We start from the raw sequence: 19,556 nt of genomic DNA, 5'->3' as shown, positions 1-19,556 counted from the left end.
AACCCATGCTGACCTTGCATCTAAAAATCTGCTTTCACTTTAAAAGGTAGGGGAAGGTACAAAAGCCAGTCAAGGTTAGGTCCTTAGTGACTGGGTCTGTGCATTTTGTAAAGGTTTAGGTGAGTTTTTGTAGTTGAGCTAATATTAGTCCATTTGCATTGCAGGAATATCTAGTTTGATAATGACTCTCTATAGGATATTTTATGTAGAAACCATGCAGAAGATAGTACAGAGTCATTATTAGAGCAGCAGGCAAACAACATTACACTGTTAGGGCTAGTTTATGATTCTGATCATGCATGTATTTATCGCAGTTGGTCTCACAAAGGACTGAGTTATATGCAATAAAGTCTTTCCAGTGCAATGAATTGGAGTTTCAGGGGCTTCAGTGGACTCTGTATCAGCTGTGACCTTAAACCAGAATTAAACTCTTCTAATGTTGCTGGAGGCCACCTTTTCTGAATAGCACAGCAAGGTGTGTATTGAGAACACAGCACTGTATGAAAGGCAGGACCTTTGATATATAAAAGGCTGGTTTTGAAGCTGAAGAAAATTTTTTTTTTTTAGTGACAGCTCCAGTAAGGAGGTAACACTGAAATAGTGCAAGAAACTTGAATATCTGGGAGGGAATCCTGTCCTAGCCTTTATCTGGAGCTGCTGTGGTAGTTGTTAATGAGGGGATGTATGGAGCTGGCTTCCAGTCAAGGTCTCTTGTCTTAGATGGAATCACAGATTTACAGGCACCTGGGATTTTTGGATAGTGTGCGGCACAACGCAGTTGCAGCATGCTTTCAGGTGACAGTGGGTGGCAACAGTGGACATGAGCACAGCTAAGTTTTTTGTCAGCTACAGCAAGGTCTTTCACCAGTGCAGGAAATAAACTCTGGAGTTGCACCTGAAATCCTCGTATCTTGTGGCCTACATTTTAGGGTGCTTTTTAGTTTAAGGTGACCCTGTTGTCCCGATGGTTTACAGCTGTGATCAGAAAAATTTCTCTCAGTTGTTAATTCCATGTCTTCAGCAGTAATGGAAACCAGAATTCCAGATCACCTAAATGAAGTTTTCATCCTGTCACCCACCAGAGTATATGGAGATATTTGCACCATGCCATTTTCTAGCTTCATAGGATCTGACCAAATATTGTCACCTCTACAATTTTTATGAGCCTGTCTAAGCAGCAGCTTGTTTCTTGCTGTGGCTGGAAGACAGTAATTTGTCATTGGAAAACTAACACTTACTTCAACAAGAAATAAGAACTGCAGTGGTATGGTGGCCTTAAGTGACTTCCCTGCCTGTTAGGGTTCCGTCATGTTCCTGCTAAAGAAAGCCAGCTTAAACCAGCCATTTGTATTTAACTGATTATTGTTGCTGTTATGCTTCATGGCCATGTGCGGAAAGGTCCCAGAGACTAACTTACTCTGTTGAGTGTACCTGCAAAAATAACATACAAGATTTATTGCTCCAATTAGTCTAGAGGTTTTTTTGCATAAATGACAGCTCCATTTTTGCTGTGCTTTTTATTTTTTTATGAAACTGGATTATTTTATGTCAGTCTTCAGCATTTTTCAGGATTATATCTAAAAATTTTCATGTGATACCTGAGATGGGGAAGGAAATATCAACCCTGGAGCACTTTTTTAGGGCCAGATAAGTAAGTCACAAATCCCTTTTCATTATGGAGGAAGATCAAGTTAGAAAGTCATTGCCCTTGCTCGAAGTGCCAAATAGTGCAGAAAAATTGTACACAGAGGGGCTTGTGGTGCTGGAGCTGTCTTAGTAATAATAAGCCATTTTACAATCTGGCTTTCACCTCCACTTAAATGACCTATTTTCACTGAGAAAAATGTGAGGTAAGATAACAGTTTCTTAGTAAACATAGTATTTCTTTGAATTAGAATTAACCTGTTGGTTTTTTTCTTTTTCAGATATCAGAAATGGACCTGAAGGCCTTTGGAGGTGGCATCGATGTTAAACCTGGAACACCACCAGTTACTGGTAGAAGTACTACTCCAACTTCCAGTCCCTTCCGGTAAATCTCTTAAGCTCAAAATTCCTTGAAATCATAGCTAGAAAATGTACCTAGTCATGCATGAACAGACAATTCTGAAAGGTATGAGGTATGGGGCTACTAATACAAAAATGCAGCGCTTAATTTTAGCTTAAAAGCAGCATTCCAGTAGGTCATCAGATATGCTGTAGTTGGCCAAAAGTACATTGCTGTGAAATAAAACACAATTTTTTTTTATTAAGTGACACTAAACCATGCATGTAGAATTACCTGGGGTTGTACTAGGAAAGTATAGGCATGGTAGGGAAGATGTAGTTTGGTATAAAACTAGGACAGTTTATCTTAATTGCACTGCTCAAGGTAAGAACACTTAAAGGCTTACACTGTGGTTGTGGCAACATTTCTGGTAGAGAGCTGAGAATCACTGCAAGATCTGAAGGCCTCTCACAAGTGAAATTAGTAAGCTGTTTGCAGGTTCGCTTGGTTAATTGACAGAATTGGTAGAATCTTGCTCATACATAGATGCACTTCAAGGTGGACCTGTTGGGCTGCTTGTGGGTGAAGGTAGTGGGCTGAAAGAACTTGAAAACAAAACTTCGCTACAAGATAACTCTGTTCTTGAAAACTGTGCTCCTGTGCATAGTAATGATATTTGGTGGGTTTCACTGTAGCAGACTGACAGTGTTCATGCTTTTCTAGTGAGGTGGAAATGAGATTTTTGAACTCAGTGCTGAAGTCATGCTTCCAGTACTTTACCTGAGTAAAAAGTGAAGGGATGAGAAGAAGAAACTTGGATTTGCAAGCTTAGTCAGCATTTAAGACAATTGTCTTGATAGTATATGTCTTAGAGATTCTACATGAGATGTCTCTTCTCCTAGCAATCAAAGCGGGGCTTAGCATAAGCTTTGGCTCTGAAGTGTAGAGTACTGGGAAGATCGACAAAAGCATAGTAGATCTCAAGAGCTGGAAAACTAAACAAAGACTTCTTTAAGCTTATAAAATGTTGGTGTGTATTGAGTATGGCTGGCTTTCTTGCCACTGGAGCCCCACTGCTCATTTTACATTACAAGTATCACTCATACACTCTGCAAATAAAAGCTCCATTTCCTAAAGTAGGCTGCTTGCTCTTCTCTGAGGGCTGTTCAGTGCCTTTCCCTCAGATAACCTTTTAGGTTTCATTTAATTCACAGTGATTCAGCACCTCTTAAGTTTTAATGGACGGTCATGTTCTCAGCCAGATGAAATGGGGAGAGTGTTTTCCATGAATTCTTGAAATGTTTCAAGTGCATTTTGAAACATTAGACAGCAGGTTGGAGCTGTATGTGGCAGCTTCTGCTGCACATGCTTAATGGCTGTTGTGACAAGCTCTGAACTTGACACAATAGAGCAAACATTGTAGAGGGGTAGGACTAAACGTAAGGTAGCAGGAGTAGGAAGGGCAACACTTTTGCCATTAGGGTGTGTTATGAATGCTTTTGGGAAGGGTCTCTTTTGTACACTGGGATCTTTCCATATCCTAGTATGTCTGGTTTTTCTCTTTGCATTCTTAAGTTCTGATTTTGCTTGCATTTTAAATTAATGGTAGATACAGAAGGATATCTAATACCAGCTTCTCCAAGAGACTGTTATTTTTCTCTGTCCAATGCTGAATTTCTAGTTAAGGTATAACTAAAAGCAAAAACATCTGAATGAGAGCAGTGTGATTCTAACTGGTCTGTTTTTTCTTTAGGGCCAGTTCTACAAGTCCTAACAATCAGTCCAATAAAATGAACAGCATTGTCTACCAGAAGCAGTTTCAGTCAGCAGCTGCTGCTGTGAGAATGACACAGCCGTTCCCTGCACAGTTTGCACCACAGGTAGGTGGCTGCTGGCTTCTTACAAACCAATCAATTTCTCTGTATGACCTGGTGACTCTTAACTTGGCTGTGTTCCCTCAGGTTTTATCATAGGGAGATACAAAATTAAATCCTTAAAATTAAATGTCATGATTTCAAGATGAAAGAAAAAAAAACAACAAACAACCCTCTCTGATCTTGCTAACTAGTAGTGCAGGTTTTGTGGTGTGTTTAATTTTGGGAGTTCTTGCACACTGAGGAATTTAATGCAATTTGTGAATCATGTAGAACAGACTGTTGTTCCGCTGGCTTCCCCATGCAGCTGTAATGCTCCTCATCCTGCAAAACCAGATCATTTGGTTGGGGAAGGGGTGCAGCTTTGTGTCTCAGAAGGGTCCCAGTGCGTATTTTAAATGCTTGAAGACAAAGCCGATTTGCAGTTGTTTGTTTGAGATGCATTTCTAAAGTACTGGTGGAGCAGTTGAGGTTGGAAAGGATTTCTGGAGTCCAAACAAAGCAGGGCTGATTACAAAGGATTTAATTTGCTTCTGGCGTTCCAGGGAGCACAGCTTACAAGGGTGGTGCATCCCTGTTACAAGTGACGGTAGCCAGGCTGCTAGGGAAATCCAGTCTCTCAAAAAACGTAGGATATTTCTGTCTGTCTTCAGCATTTGGAGTGTTTGATTGTAGGATTTGAGATTTGATTTTTGGATTGCCACTAGCAGGAACTACCTCGCCTTTCCAGGGCTGCCTTTCACTAGTGAGTCCTCCACTGCCTGGCATGGGTCTTCTCCCTTATTACACACTGGGTGGAAGTTGGTCCTACTTTCAGGTACAGCGGCACTACAGGGCTGTTTTTTTCTGGAGTTCAAACATGGCCTCTCTTAACATAAAAGCCTATTTTCTTGACATGAATGTGACAGGAGAGCAGCACCTTTTTCCCCATTTAAAATAATGCCAACGTGCAATCTAGTTGGCAGTTTTCTAATTGCAAAATGTCTCTTTTTGTTGTTTTTTTCCCCCACTTAGATTCTCTCTCAGCCTAACCTGCTCCCTCCATTGGTAAGAGCCCCATATACTAACACCTTCCCAGCGCCTGTTCAGAGGCTGCCAGTAGTACTGCATAGTCAGATGCCGTCTCAGATGACCACAGGCCTTATGAGCCACCCTCGTTTACCGCGTGTGGCCAGAGGTCTTTGTGGATCAGTATCTGGAGCCAGAGGCAATCAGGCCCAGGCTGCGATGAAGGCTGAACGAGACATGAAGGTTAGTATTTGGACAGCGGTGCTGTTAACACCGGTTCAGTCTTGACAGCTTGTAGGGCAGGAACGTGTCTGCAAATCATGTCATAATTAAAATGCCTCTGGACCCAAAGCTGGTATAGCTGGGCCTCTAATAGCTGTACACAGACCTCCTCTAAGCCCTGGGGTTTTTTTAGTAAGAACTTTAGACTAAAAATAGTGTAGGGTGCTTCCTCTCTCCAGTGGTCTTGTGGTCAGCAGTTGTGAAGCTGCCACTGCTGTCAAAGGCAATCTGACAAATCAGATTTCAAGAGCCTGGATTTTCTGAGTAAGTGATGAAGCCTGCAAACCTTGCTGCTAGCTGTCTTTTCACATCTCCCTCCCCAGCTCTGAACACCAGTATTGAACCCCCCTGTTCCAGCCAGCCTCATTACTTGGTGATTCTGGAGATTCAACTCTCAGTGGTTTGAAATGCCTGTGATTAATTGTCTGTGGTAGAATGCAGTGACGTGGTATGCTCCACAGAAGAGGTGGCTGCATTTCACTAGCAGGTGATGAGTTAGAGCACTTTGGGACCCTTCAGGTTGAGGCAAACTCTTCTTACCAAGGCGGTACTGCCATATGGGGTGTCTGTGCAAGGACACCATTGTACACTTCACATGTTTGCTGCAGAATAAGTTGCTTGTACAGACAGATGGTGCTAAGGAGCTTCTTCATCTACTGTCATTTGCCACAACCCATGCATTCAGGTGTAAAAGCAAAGGAATGTGCTTTTTTCCTGGTTATGTCTGCTTGTAGGAGAATCAGTTATCCCAGATAGTTGATTACTCCTTTAATTCTAGGTACTTGGTCCATTTAGTTTTCTACCACCGGTTTATTAGCAGTACACTTAACCAGGTGATGCTTAGTATATTGATGAGTATATTAGAAATTTAATTTAGACAGTCAGCAAATATGACTATACAGTCCTGTTTTCCAAATCTCCCTGAAAACACTGCTCAGAAGAATCTGAGTTATTTTGTCACACTTGGTTACTTGTGATCAGTTCCTCCAGACTTCTAGCCTTCAGGGCATGGCTGAAATGTGTGCAGAACATTTCAGGTGTCCATCTGGCTCCAGTAAAAGCAGACTGTTGCTGCAGTCCTGCACACCAGAGTTCACATTTTTTCTATTCTGTTGCTGGTTGAGTTACTTGGAGCAGCTACACAGTATGAAAGCCAAGACCTCTTGTTCCAGGCTTTTGCTTTTTTGTCCCCATTGCGTGTCATCCCCCCTGCCCTGTTTTCTGTAAAACAGCATAAAATACTTGGAGAGGTACGTGGAAGCTTAGCGACTGTATTGTAGTGGAGGCTCCTTGTATTAAAACACACCTTTTTAATTTTAAAAAGGCATTTGACTGCATTGGACTTAATTGTGCAGCTTCCACGAGATTGACCTCTTACTGCAACTCCTGCTTTTGCTTAAGCGTGGACAGGAAAGCAAAGTGCTTGATCTCTGAAGCCTCTGGTCAGCATAGTGTAAAACCTACAAATAAAACATGTAGTCACAAAGGCTGAATTTCACAGGTGTAAGTCGAGGTTAGTGGCAGGATTCAGAGGAGGAATTTGAAATAAGCCAGGCAGTAGTTTGTGCTGCCTGGGATGAATGCCCACTTTGAGTGGGAAGCAGATAAGGCCCCAGCTTACACAGAACACAACCTTGAACCTGGTTCACTTGCATTCCTGTTGTAGACTCTGAAGTCTTGTGTCCAGAGACATGTGTTGGGGGACGAATTTGGGTGCTGAGAGTAGATTCTGCTGGTGTGATACACAGCTCCTGCACTCAAGAAGTCCAGACCACACAGCAGCAGAAATGACAACTGGCATGGCCCTCATGGTAGTGTTGGGGCTTGGGCAGTGTGCAGGCACACGCCTTCTGGTCATGTCTGACTTCCACTGAGGAGTGAAGCTTTGTTTTGAGCCTGCTGTAGGTAGTACTTACACTTGTTGAACTGTACAATAATAGTGTCATAAAAAGATGTTAGATAATGCTTCAAACTATTGTCCTTGATCCTCTTTTCTGGATTGATGATTAGGAAGAGCAAGGGAAGCTTTGGCATGATGTTAAGCTACTACTGAGGAGCCAAGAGCACAGATGTAGTGACATCTAGGAAGCAGCTGGATGGATGCTGCCTTTCTAGGAAAGTCTTGCCACTGCAGTCAGTCCTTCCTCTTTCATTTAGGAGATACTTTTGTGAAGTCAGTCTTATTCCAATGCCCTCTCTTCAGTAAACATATTTTCTCCCTTTCTTAAGGCAAAGCAGAGAGCAGAGGTACTTCAGTCCACCCAGAGATTCTTTTCTGAGCAGCAGCAGCAGCAACAGAGCAAACCCATAGGAGGCAAAGCGCAGAAAGTGGACGAGAATGGGAGCAAACCCACCGAGGCAATTGCTGACTCTTCAGGGGTCTGCCAGGACAAAACTGAGGAAAAGCCCAACCCTCCGCCTGCTACAGCAACAAAACCTGTTAGAACTGGACCAATCAAACCTCAGGCAATCAAAACCGAAGAAACAAAATCTTAGAGGCTGTGTTTCCATGGAGGTGGGGGGAGAGGGGAGGGTGGGTGAGATGACAGCAGCATGAATTTCTAGCCCAAAGGAAGAGACAATAGTGTTCTCTCCCCGTAGGGCTCTGAACAGTGTAAAGTGGCATAGAAGCCTTCAGCAGTTACAGATGCAAACTGCTGTGTATCCAGCTGAGCTTCTAGGTTCCTTGGGCTTGTGTCTGCTCTAACAGCATGGAGGCTGCTTTTGGCGTGTGCACGTTCTACACGTGTGCGCATGTACTGGCTTACACACCTGTATGTTTCCCAAAGTGAAAAAAAGGAGCAGTAGTAACAGCGGGGAGGCGGCCAGGGAGGCCTGTTCTGAGCTGACAAATGAATACTTGTATTTTCTTCCGGCTCTGATCTTCAGCTGCTATTTATCTTTTTATAAACCCATGAATATGAGAACATGCAGATTTGAAGATGGTGCTAGGCCAAGTAATATGTGTTAAGTTTTTAGTGACTTAAGCTTCTATCTTGTAATAAAGAGAGGGATTCATACAGCTGGCAAAATTGCCTTTGCTGTGTGACCTAACATAACACAGAGTAATGCTGATGATGTTGAACTTCCCTCTGAAGGCAGTGCTTTGCTGGCTGCTGCTTCTTGGATGAAAATATATTGCATTTAGATCACCGTATGAAAATGCTACTTGGCCACCTGTTCTCTACACCCACTGCCCCCTCGGTTGTTCACCTCTGGAATTGAAAGGTTCATTGCATCAATAGTCAGATTTGTTCTGTTCACCTCTGTCCAGCTATCTTTATATGATGCGAGTGATTTCTAAACGGTTTCCAGTTTATGTCTGTATACAGCAGCGAGCACTTCGAACTGTGCCACGAGAATAAAAGAAACCTTACTGGCTTAAAGAGAGTTTAATCTACAAGGTGCATTCTTTATATCAGAGCTACGTCGCACCACCTCCTTGCCCACAGTGTGCTGGAAAGTAGAATCAAGTCAAATAAATGCCTTTTTAATTGTATCCTCTAGTATTATAGCTGTAGGACAGTACTGTATGATACTTCTGTGAATGTAAGATACCCTGTACCTGCTTATGATATGTAGTAGTGACTGTGCTATACTGGAGCTGTTTTTAATAATGTTATTCTAGAGGTTTTTTTCCAGACAATGATTGAAAAAGCTAATAAAAAGCACCAGGTACCACATCAGTAGCAGAATTTGCTGGTTTTTTTCTGGGATTTTTTTGTTTTCCTTGGTTTTTGGTTGGTTTTTTGTTTTTTGGTTTTTTTTACATGTTTTGGAAGGAAGAGGTGAGAGTCTAATGTGTATAATTTTGTTCAAATGACTGCAGAAGCTGGAAAGGCTGTTGCTGCTATCGATGCCTAGTGAATCGCTATTGGTTATCTTTTTATATAAATATATATATAATTTGAATTTTTGGAAACTTTAGCTGTGATGTCAACTTTGGAAAAAAGTATCCCACTTGTAGTGTGAGTTGGCATTGTACAGAAATTAACAGCCATATTGGTCTAGAAATGTTAAACTTAATTTTTTTTTCCATTTGTACAGGGGTAACGCACTGTATGAAATATGTACGGTCTTATTTACATGGGTTTGATTACAGAAACTAATAAAGTATTCTCTAAATAAAGCACCCGGGTAATCTCGTGATTAGCACAGTGCTGCAGGATGCACGGAGAGTGCCTGAACACCGTGTGCCGAGCGAAGAGTGTGCGTGACAGCTTGGGAGAACAGACTTCTGAGGAAAACCAGTTTGAAACGGCTTATTTGTGTTTCCCCTGGTGCTTTTGATCTCATTCTGCAGCAAAGGGATGTGGCTTCCATCTAGCTCTGGACGGGACCTGCAGCTTGTGTTTGGAAGATGTTACCTCTGCGGTGTGTTGGTGAGCTGCTGGCTTCCTAGAGAAGAGCCACTCCTCAGAGGAGAGATGAGGATGAGCACAGCTGGCGGCTGACAACAGGCATCATCTGAACCCTCACAGTAAGGGGCAAGAGGTTTCCTGTAGGAGGGAGCCTTGATCAGATCCTTCACATGGGTGCAGGAGGCTTCCTTTGGCTGGTGCTCCCAAACCGCTCCTTTCCCAGCTCGCAAGCAATATACACTCACTACCACATGTTCAGAACATACAGTTACAGACTCAAGCCCTTAAGTGTGGGGCAGGATGAGGGCTGACCAACCTTCAGTCTTTCAGTTGCAGGGGGGAAAGCATCCCAGATGTCTGCTTTGGTTTGTGGGGTTAGAAGCAGTAGGATGCTGTCAGCTGGACCCCAGAGGGAGCGTGGTACCAAACACCAGAAACACTGTTTGGTCTCTGGGAAGTAATTCCTGCCTTGGGAGAAGGTACTAGCTGGTGCTGCATGTCAGCAAAGGAAGGAGAAGGCAGCCAGGGGTGGCTGTGCAAAGCACCGTTGGTTGTGGTGCAGATCACCTTTGCTCAGGGGTGCTGCTGCCAGCCCTGCAGTGGGTGGGAGCATGCAGAGCTGCCTGCACTTGGCTGGGTGGGACCCCAGGTTCAGGGGCTCCAGAGGGGCAGGTGTCCTGCTGAGGCTGGTTCTGTCAAGGGGCAGAACTGCAGCATTATGGAGTGAACAGAGTGATGGGCAGATGCAGCCTCCGAGTAGGTGACCGCACAGGTAAAGCACCTTTTTTGTTTTTACAGGAACTGTACAAGCACAGCTGCGTAAGTGCTCAGGGAGATGAAGGATGAAGGGAACTGAGCGATCGTAGACGGTGGTTTGATCTACAGGTGTGCTGCAGAAGAGTAACTGAGATGTTTCCCCGGTTTGAGGCTACCTTTAGCCTGGTTCATGTTGGAAGGACATCCTAAAAATGGGATATCCTCCACCAGATTATTCTGCATTTAAGGAAATGCCACTGAAAGGATTAATCTTAAATTCTCCAGTAAAGCTACTAGCAAAGTCAGGGGAGTTTCCCACAGCCGGTTTTCAGCTGTTTCTTGTGCTGAGCATAACAAGGATAGTATTTTTGCAGAAACTTCATGAAAGGCAAATGATTGGCCATATTCTACATCTGAATAACTCGGTTTCGATGTGGGCCTCTCAAACAGCCGTGAACTCTAGCTGCCTGTAAGGCCAGGTTGAGCTTTTAGTCACTGACCCCCCAGTTCATTGAATATTTTTCTGCCATTTAACTAGATAACTGGCCCCTTGCACTGAGACAGAACTTGCCTTTTTGAGTGGGACTTCTTGTGTAATCTCCTAGAGCTCTGGCCTTCACAGATAATTGTGCTGACCCCCCCCCCCCGATAACTTATGGAACTATTTTGTTTGGAGAATTCACCTTCCCCCCCCCCCCCCCCCCAGTAATATTCAGTCTGTAAAAAGACGATAACTTTTCCCATGGGCAAGGGTTAAATGTGACTTGGGCCAGAATCCAGCAACCCCGTGGGCCCAGGCTGGCTTCTTGCTGTGGTGCAGGAGGGGGGGAAGCTCTCCGGGCTGTTTTGCAAAGCCTGTTAAGTAGAGCCATGTATTCAGCACTGTTCAGCTGCAGCCCAGCTCTCTGCAAATCCTGTGTACATTGGCTTAGTTAATTAAGCGTTGGACTTCCTAGCCTGAAAAGACCCTGCTGCTAGCAGAGAACAGGATGGTGGGGAGGGCTGGGGCTGTCTGCGCTTGGTCTCTCCACTCACTGTTGTGAGAAGCTGTTGGTGCTGCTGTTCCCCAGGGGCCTCTGAACAAACCCCCCCTTTCATGCTGGGGCTCGACTCTTGCCTCTGGGAAGCTGTGGGGTAAAGTGGGGCTCCAGCCTCTCCCGTCCTGTTCTGGGACAGACCTGTCATTCGGCCATCCTCAGCAGCAGGCTGGCTGTGTGTTGGCTGGGTGGCTGCTTGCCTGGCTGTCCCTGGCTGGGTAGGGTCAGTGCTGTGCCGGCAGGGGCTGCGTGCCTTGCTCTTCCTGGCCCCAGTGGGAGCATGACAGCCCCTGCCTTTCCCTGGGTGACCTCTATAGCTGCCTTCCACCCCCAGCGTTACTGCCCTGGGTACCACCCTGCTGTTTGCCTTGTTCCTCTGTAACTGCCTGTTACCGAGTGGGTTTTTGCTGCAGGGCAGAGGGATGCTGCAGGGCTGAGGCTGCTCCCCAGAGCAGGCCTATGCACCCGTGTTTTCCGAGGCCAAGAGAGCCCATAATGCACCAGGAGTTTATTGCAGCCGCTGCGGTCGGTGGCAGTGGGTGCCCTCTCCCCACACCAGGACCAGGGCACTCAGTTCAGCGCAGCCCTGGGTCCTCCTCATGCATTGCCCAGCCGGCTGAGATGGCGGGCGTGGGGCTGCGGTCAGTGGTGGAGGCACGGCTGCCCCCCGACAGGAAGCTGAAGAAGGAGTCACGCTGGGGTATGGTGAGCGGCGTCCCGCAGCCCGTGAGCTCCAGCGTGCAGCGCACAACCCGCTGCGGCGTGTAGGTGATGCAGCTCCAAATGCTCTCCGGTTCCTGGCATGGCACGGCACGGGGCCCCTGGCTCTGGAGAACATGGCGTGGCTGATGGCGGCTGGCGGGAGGTGTTGCCGACCCACATGGCTCAAGCACTGCGGCTGAGATGGCACGACTGCTAATGCAGCGCAAATGGAGCAGGAGCGGGCTGCTGGCAGGGCAGCGGGGACTCGCTAGGGCCACCGGGCTGCCCCGTGGCATCTGCGAGGGTGCATCGCTGGCGTGGGACACCTCTGCTTGGTGCTGGCTCGTCGTGAGTGTCCCAGCCCTGCACCAGGCCTGCCAGGGAGCAAGAAAGGGTCGTTCAGCATCTTTCCTCCATGTGCTGGGGTCCCACCTGCGGCCCCAGGTTGGTCCCTGTCCTGGTTTCACCCAGTAGCTGGTATGTGGTGTATCAAAGAGAGACTCCAGCTCTGGTGAAATCTGAAGACCTTTATTTCGCCTCTCAAATCCCTTTTGTAGTCTACTAAATGCTAAGCAGTAACCTTCCACTCTTTTATTCCCTTATCATCCCGATTTAGCAAAACTACTAAGGGTTACAAGTATTCACACTGTTTGGTCTGTCTTTGAGATGCACATCCTGCTTTATCTTGCAAACCACCTGCTTTGTTTTGCAAACCGATCTTTACCCTTCATTGTTCTCTTTACAGTTCCCAAGGCTTAGGCCCCAGCAGGGCATTAACACCTGGTGTTTTCTTCAGGGTTCCCATTGCTTGAATCTATCAGTGCTATCTATCTATCTATCAATGCTATTTCTATCTGTCACCCACACTGGTATAGTGCAGTGTTTTGGATTTAGTCTGATACTAATGCTGTATTATTATGTTTTAGTTGTTCCTAAGTAGCACTTACCTTGATCAAGGACTTTTCAGTCTCTCATGCTCTGCCAATGAGGTGGTGCACATGGAGCCAGGAGGGAGCAGACCCAAACTAGCCAAAGGGGTATTCCATACCACAGCACAGCATGCCCAGTATATAAACGGGGGGGGGGGGGGGTACCTGTAAGGGACGGATCACTGATGGGTTTGGATGGGTATTGGTCAGCAGCTGGTGAGCAGTTGTATTGTGCATCACTTGCATTTGTTGGTTTGGTGTTGTTTTTTTTTTCCCCTTTTAGTTTTATATTTATTTGTTATTTCCCTTATGGTTATTATCATTAATAGTAGTAGTATTTTCTTATACCTTAGTTACTGGACTGTTCTTATCTCAATCCATGGGATTTACATTCCTTCAATTCTCCTCCCCATCCCACCCGGGAAAGGGAGGCATATGAGCGAGCAGCTGTGTGGTTCTGAGTTACCAGCTGGGCTTAAAGCACAACAGTCCCTTTTGGCACTCAATGCGGAGCACGAAGGGTTGAGAAAACGACAGATCTGACCAGAGTGTGTCAGAAAAGCCTTTTATAAGCTTTCACTGTTTTGCATTAATAGTCACTCATCACAATGTTGATTTATTTGCTCTCTGAGTTGTTGCACTTGCTCTTAGAGTCACATTGTGTAACACAGTATGTGTTCCCTGCGGTGATGTTTGTCACCTATGGGGCCTGAGCTAAGGCTCTCACTTTGTTGTACTTTTCAGTAATGGCTTCTGATATGATAGAATTGCTGGTTGTGAAACTGATCTGGTGGTGCCTGTACTGAGCATTGCAGCCATGTAATGGGAACTGTTAACAGTTACATCTTTTGCCTTTCCTTCTCAGAGGACCAGCCTCTGGAGGAGACATTTACCCACACCTTCTCCCACACCAGGCTATTTACAGCAGCATTTGAGATTTTTAAAGATTTTGAGTACCCTTGAAACCAACCTGGTTCTTTTGCCAGGAACCAGTGTGTTGCTGCGTATGGTTCAGGTCTTTTTTAAGGTTAAATAACTATCTAAGAATACCACCAAGAGATCTTCCCCAAGGCTGGACACTTATGAGTGGCAGGGTGCGTGGCATAATATAGGCAAGTACCCAGGCGAGTGGGCCCCTCCAGTGCTTTGGAACTTCATCCCTGCACAAGTGTGGAATCTGGAAAAACTAGTAAAACATTTGGGAAAAGTATGCTGTTGTCCTGGCAACACCAGAGAAGCACAAATCACTGCAGCGTGCTGGGGCCTGACCCATGCCTACAGAGCCCTGCTCAACACTATCCAGTACCCTCAAGGAGAAAAGAAGGTCTCCGGATCCGATGACAAAGGAATAGACACCAAAGCTACTCCAGCCTTGACAACAGACACTGCAGCCACTCCAACCCCAGCAGCAGGCACTGCAAATGAAACAAAGGACCAGTCTGTGCTGCTATCAATCACCCCTATATGGAAGAAGAGGACACTAATGTCAGCTTGTGTAGTGAAAGAGGACTCTTCCATTGTGGGGTTCCTGAAGGTCAAAGAACAAGTGCCAATCACAACCACAACAGTGCACCGGTGGCATATCGCCAACCAAGACTCCCTGATTCCCATCCGTCGGCTGATCGTAGACTGGAGAGCCAAGGAGTGATCAGCAGGACCCGCTTGGCCTTTAATAGCCCCATATGGCCAATGGGAAAGTCTAACAGAGAGTGGAGACTAACAGTAGACTATTGTGGCCTGAATGAAGTCACACCACCCTTGAGAGCTGCTGTACCGGACATGCTAGAACTTCAGTATGAACTAGAGTCAAAGGCAGCCAAGTGGTATGCCACGATTGATATTGCCAATGCATTTTTCTCAATTCCTTTGGCAGCAGAGTGCAGGCCACAGTTTGCTTTTACTTGGAGGGGCTTCCAGTATACTTGGAACCAACTACCCCAGGGGTGGAATCACAGCCCTACCATCTGCCACGGACTGATCCAGACTGCACTGGAACAGGGGCGAGCTCCAGAACACTGATGACATTATTGTAGGGGGAGATGAAAACACCAGAAAAAGTCACACAATGGGACTAATTTCTGGAATAACCTTATAGACACTTGGGCCAAACAGCACGGCATCGAGTGGGTATATCACATCCCCTACCATGCACGAGCCTCTGGGAAAATCGAACTTACAATGGACCACCCAGAGAAAAGGGTGGTGGGACTTCAAACATTCGGGTACATACACACTTAGCAAAGGCCACCTGGTTGGTCAACACCAGGGGACCTGCCAACAGGGCTGGCCCAGCCCATTCACAACTTTTACACACTGTAGAGAAGGATAAAGTTCCTGTGGTGCACATAAAGAATCTGCTGGGGAGACCAGTCTGGGTTATTCCTGCCTCGGGCAAAGTCAAACTCACTTACGGGACTGCTTTTGCTTCAGGACCTGGGTGCACTTGGTAGGTGATGAGAGGATGGGGAAATCTGGAGTGTACCTCAAGGAGATCAGATTTTGGGTGAGAATGGCCAATGAATTAAACTATGATGCTGTATGATATTGTATAATATATGCTGTATGATGCTGTATAATATTAGATATTGTCTCTTCTGTGGTGGCTATACTCCATGTGGTACTTAGTTGCCAGCAGGGTTTAAAACACAACAGAGACCCCACGGGATGTGTCCCATCCCACCCCCTCCCCACCCCCTCCCAGTGGTCTGGCAGGGCCCTTCCCCAGTTCCCCCCACAGGACTCACCAGGGCAGCCCTCACAATGGAGGAGTGTGGGCTGCCTGCAGCTGGCACCTGCTGCCTTCGCCTCCCTGGCGCCCCTTTGTCTCCTGCCCTTCTAGAACAGGGTTGGTTCTGAGCTGGGCCCCCTCCCTTTGGTGAGCAGCCAACCCCCCCAGCACTGCCTCAGTGTCCTCATCCCTTCCACCTCACACTGCCCCTGGCACCAGCCACCTGCAGCTCACTAATCTTCCCCATGTGGTAAATCTCTGGGGGTTAGTGCTGAAGCGTTAACTTTTATTCCGATTCAATGTTGTGGTCATGTCACAACATGCTAAATAAAGGTGCTCTTGGGGTTGGCTGCATCAGCAGCTGCCTCCCAAATGTGGCGTTTTCCTGGCCAAAGCTTTACTGGTTGCCCCCAGCACCTTCAGCTTCTTGGTACATCAATGGGGGCACTGGCCCACCAACCCCCAGGAAAATCCAGGTGTGGAAAGATGAGGTGCAAGGCAGCAGTGGTGGTGGGCATCTATTGGGAGAGCACCCTGTGCACCCCCCAGGGATGGGGCCACTGCTGTCCTGTCTGTCCCGAGTGCCTGGGAAGGGGGGAGAAACAGCCTTGTACGAACTTACTATAATAAATAGAAGAGTGTGGCTTGGCCTGGCACAGGGAGTGGGGCCACAGTGGCCATACTGCATAGGTGGCCAGGCACAGACAATTAACCTGAAGCACGTGGCTGAGAGGGGCTGGGCTCACCAAGAGGCTGCTCAGCTGCAGGATGCTCTGCCAGCCTTCCTCACCACTGCTCTCTTGGCTTATTTTGTCTCCCCAGTAAAACAAAGGTTGCGCAGTAAGTGCCCATATTCCCTGCTGCATTTGATCCCGACAGGTACTTTTTGGAGGTGGCTGAGCTCTGGAATGCCCCAGGCATCTGCAGTGTGGGATGCAGCAGGGCTTATGGGCTCTCAGCAGGGGAGCTCCGTTCTGTAGGGCTGCTGGTGGTGGGCAAATGCTGCTCTCCTCTGCAAGGCTGGAATGAAGTGGGGAGGCCTCCCCAAAACTGCTGCTGCTGCTGAGGGGCAGCAGTGGTGCTCGTGCTCAGCCAGACCCTGGAAACACAAACCTTGGTCCCACAGAGGGGATTGCTGCTTGCAACCAGGGAAAGCTTTTATTCATAAGGTGGGACCTTCCCAGACAGCCTCTCCCTACCTCCACCACTGCCTTGCCCAGTCTTCACTGTGCCTGAGCCCTCCCTCCTCAGATTCAGGGGGCTTAGCATGGCTGCTCCCAGAGGATGCAGGAGTGGTTCATTCAAAACCAGAAAGACGCTCCAGTGGCTTGACAAGGTTCTAGAGAAGCACTTAATTTCTCCCCACTGCACTCACACACAGTGGGCTGCCGCCGGAGGTGCCACTGGGGATGTTGGTGGCCCCATCATGCTGTGGCTGAGCAGCGTGTGGCCCCCACCATTGCCTAGGGCTGGCTGAGGAGGCACTCCTGGCCGTGCTGGGGGGAGCTGGGGAGCAAAGCAGGGTGCTGAGGCACATACAGGGGTCAGAGGGGCTGAGCCAACACGGCCCCGGCTCACACCTGGGAGAGGCGGATGGGGTAGGTGACCATGTTGAAGCTGTCCCAGGCAAAGAGCTGCCGCTCGGTGGGGTTGTAGTCCACCATGCTGAGGTACCGGAAGCGGTTCTTGAAGGGGATGCTGAGGGCCCGGCTGGTGCCAGTGGTTGTGTTGTAGGCAAAGTTGATGGTGGCATTGGGCGCTGAGTAGCTGCTGATGGTGTAGAGGGTGCCACAGATGATGAATGAATTGGCCACTCCCCGCTTGCGGATGTTGGTCTCCCAGGTCTGCTGGATCTCCAGTGTCTCGGGGTCCAGCTTGGAGAGGATGATGGCCCCCCGAGCCTTCTCGGTGCTGTAGATCACCCAGAGCCCCGTCTCATCCACGGCCAGATCAATATCGGTGTAGCCCCCCCAAGCATAGGGGTACTGTCCATGGTAGCCGGCACCAGGGATCTCCTTCTCGGCCGTGATGGCCTCTGTCCGCAGGTCGTAGCGGGCCACGGCGTGGGAGTTGCGGGGCTGGAAGAAGAGCCCGCCGCGGTAGATGACAGCACCGTTGCTCTCCAGGGGCCGCGGCAGGATGTGAACCTTGGTAGGGTAGCCTTGAGCCAGCTGCTCAGCCGCCTCGTACTGGAAGAGCTGGCGCACTTCCGTGCCCACTGTGTCCACGCGCCAGGTGGTCTCCCGCGTGAAGGGGGGCACGGGCTCGGGGTCCTTCATCCACACACCATACTTGCCAGCGATGGAGTCTGCCTGGCCAAAGACAACAGGCTCCCCAACCCACACCAGCTCACCGCAGCCTGCTCGGGGACAGGAAGGAAGAGAAAGGGGTTATTGCTTGACAGTAGCTGCACCTAGCAAGCCCCTCAGGAGGGCCAGGCAGTGTTTGTTAGCAGTGAAACATGGGGCCAGCCATGCCGGTGGCTGTACCTGAGTCCTCTGTCCCCGGGCGGCCGAGTGCAGTTTCCTCCAGGATCCGGGATGCGGGAACCTCTGTCCTCTCCGACTGCAGCTCCTGGTACATGAGGGGCTGCGGGTTCCAGCGAGGGGCTGCAGTGGGGCAAGGTGCAATGTGAGCAGGGTCTGAGCCAGCTCCCCTCACCACCACAGCTGTGTGTCGTCTCCCCCCCCTTTGGGGGTTTCCATGATGGACTGTTGCCACCCCACAACACCAACATCCCTGTCAGGAGCCCAGTGCCTGCTTCTGCTGCAGTGGAGCACATCTGCGACCTGCTGATGGGGGTGCTGCTCTGCAACCGCTGATGCTGTTACCCCTCTGGTCTGGAGTTTAATGTTCCTTCAGGGAATCTCCTAAGCCCTCAGATGAGCACAGTCCCCTGCGTTCCCCCCTCTGCTGTAGGGTGGATGGTGGGATGAGTGGGCTCGGGCTGCCAGCCCTGATTTAGGGATGGGAGGGGGTTTGCTGCAATGGGCTGTGACCCCTCCGCCTGAGCACCTGCCGTGGTCCCCAAGAACGGGGCAGCAGTGGGTGCACTGCACAGGCGGCAGTGAAGAGGCTCTGCGGAGAGTCGGTGCCAGGGCTGCTCACAGGGTCCCGGCCCTGACCCTTACCTTTGCCGGGGACACGCAGGGCTTCGCGGTCGGGCTCCTCTCCGCCGGGGGAGCAGCGGGTGGCCCGCAGCCGGGCAATCTCCTGGGCGCTGCTCTCCAGCCGCCTCCTCAGCTCTGCGTTCTCCAGCTCCAGCCGCCCCTTCTCCTCCTCCAGCCGGGACTTGGCCCGAAGCAGCTCGCCATAAGAGTCCTCCAGGCCACCGGACGGGGCTGCTTGCTGGGAGTCCCGTGCTCCTCCCGCCTCAACCCCGCGTGGCCCGGAGCCCCCCGCGCCCCGCTCCCTGCTCTCCAGCCGGCTCAGGCGTGCGGCGAGGGACGCCAGCTCTGCCCGCAGCTCGGGCCCGCCGCCAGCATTGGGGCAGGCGGCCTCGACGGGGCTGGCCACCGTGAAGGAGTAGGTACAACGCCCGGTGCTGTCATCCGCACGCTTTAGAAAGGCTCTCTCGCTCCGGCAGCCCAGTGCCAGGCCCCCCAAGAGCACAAGCCAGGCCCCCAGCATGACCCCGCACTATCAATGCCGTCGATATCTCCGTGCTGACGCCCGCATTTATAGGGCAGGAGGGCGGAGGGGAGAGGGCCAGGGCGGAGGGGGGACGGACGAGCCAGAACCTTCCAGATGCCTGTGGCGGCGGTGGCGGCTTTCGCCCAGCAGCAGCCGGCACCCCCCCGCCCAGACTCCCCGAGGCCGCTGGCCGAACTCCGGCAGCCTGCGGCCGCCGCCAATGCTCTCGCTGCCGGGGCTGTGTGCCAGGGGTGATGCCGAG

At 49.2% G+C, this 19,556-nt stretch overlaps 2 protein-coding genes across 16 annotated transcripts in view; one reads left to right on the top strand and one right to left on the bottom strand.

Moving 5' to 3' along the window:
• Positions 1-9,277, top strand: part of PRRC2C (proline rich coiled-coil 2C) — a 78,913-nt gene extending 69,636 nt beyond the window's left edge. For 8 of the 15 annotated variants that reach the window (XM_057427394.1, XM_057427399.1, XM_057427396.1 and 5 more), the window contains 5 exons: positions 721-795; positions 1,926-2,029; positions 3,738-3,864; positions 4,873-5,109; positions 7,378-9,277. In XM_057427394.1, the coding sequence (XP_057283377.1) occupies positions 721-795; positions 1,926-2,029; positions 3,738-3,864; positions 4,873-5,109; positions 7,378-7,644 (810 nt within the window). In that variant the 3' untranslated portion in view covers positions 7,645-9,277. The remainder of the gene's footprint in view (positions 1-720; positions 796-1,925; positions 2,030-3,737; positions 3,865-4,872; positions 5,110-7,377) is intronic. The other 7 variants (XM_057427393.1, XM_057427397.1, XM_057427395.1 and 4 more) reach the window with 3 other exon arrangements.
• Positions 9,278-16,800: 7,523 nt separating this feature from the next.
• On the bottom strand, positions 16,801-19,330 carry MYOC (myocilin). The gene is made up of 3 exons (XM_057427295.1): positions 18,793-19,330; positions 18,151-18,270; positions 16,801-18,020 (listed from the first exon to the last, which is right to left on the bottom strand). The coding sequence occupies exons 1-3, from the start codon at positions 19,289-19,291 to the stop codon at positions 17,236-17,238; spliced, it is 1,404 nt and encodes a 467-aa protein (XP_057283278.1). The 5' UTR covers positions 19,292-19,330; the 3' UTR covers positions 16,801-17,235.
• Between the last annotated feature and the right edge of the window lie 226 nt (positions 19,331-19,556).

This window comes from Pezoporus wallicus, unplaced genomic scaffold (genome assembly GCF_028554395.1).
Source record: "Pezoporus wallicus isolate ANWC-B61680 ecotype Strahan unplaced genomic scaffold, APGP_CSIRO_Pwel_v1 scaffold_7107, whole genome shotgun sequence".
Classification (NCBI taxonomy): Eukaryota; Metazoa; Chordata; class Aves; order Psittaciformes; family Psittacidae; genus Pezoporus; species Pezoporus wallicus.
The sequence above is the reverse complement of the archived record's forward strand: the minus strand, read 5'-3'. Positions and strand labels throughout refer to the sequence as shown.

Bases quoted from the DNA above. Each gene is read 5' to 3' on its own strand.
- MYOC (XM_057427295.1), bottom strand. From the start codon at position 19,291: ATGCTGGGGGCCTGGCTTGTGCTCTTGGGGGGCCTGGCACTGGGCTGC. The intron at 18,271-18,792 runs GTAAGGGTCAGG...GCCCCACTGCAG, and splicing joins CCTGCGTGTCCCCGGCAAAG to CCCCTCGCTGGAACCCGCAG. The intron at 18,021-18,150 runs GTACAGCCACCG...GTCCCCGAGCAG, and splicing joins CCCGGGGACAGAGGACTCAG to GCTGCGGTGAGCTGGTGTGG.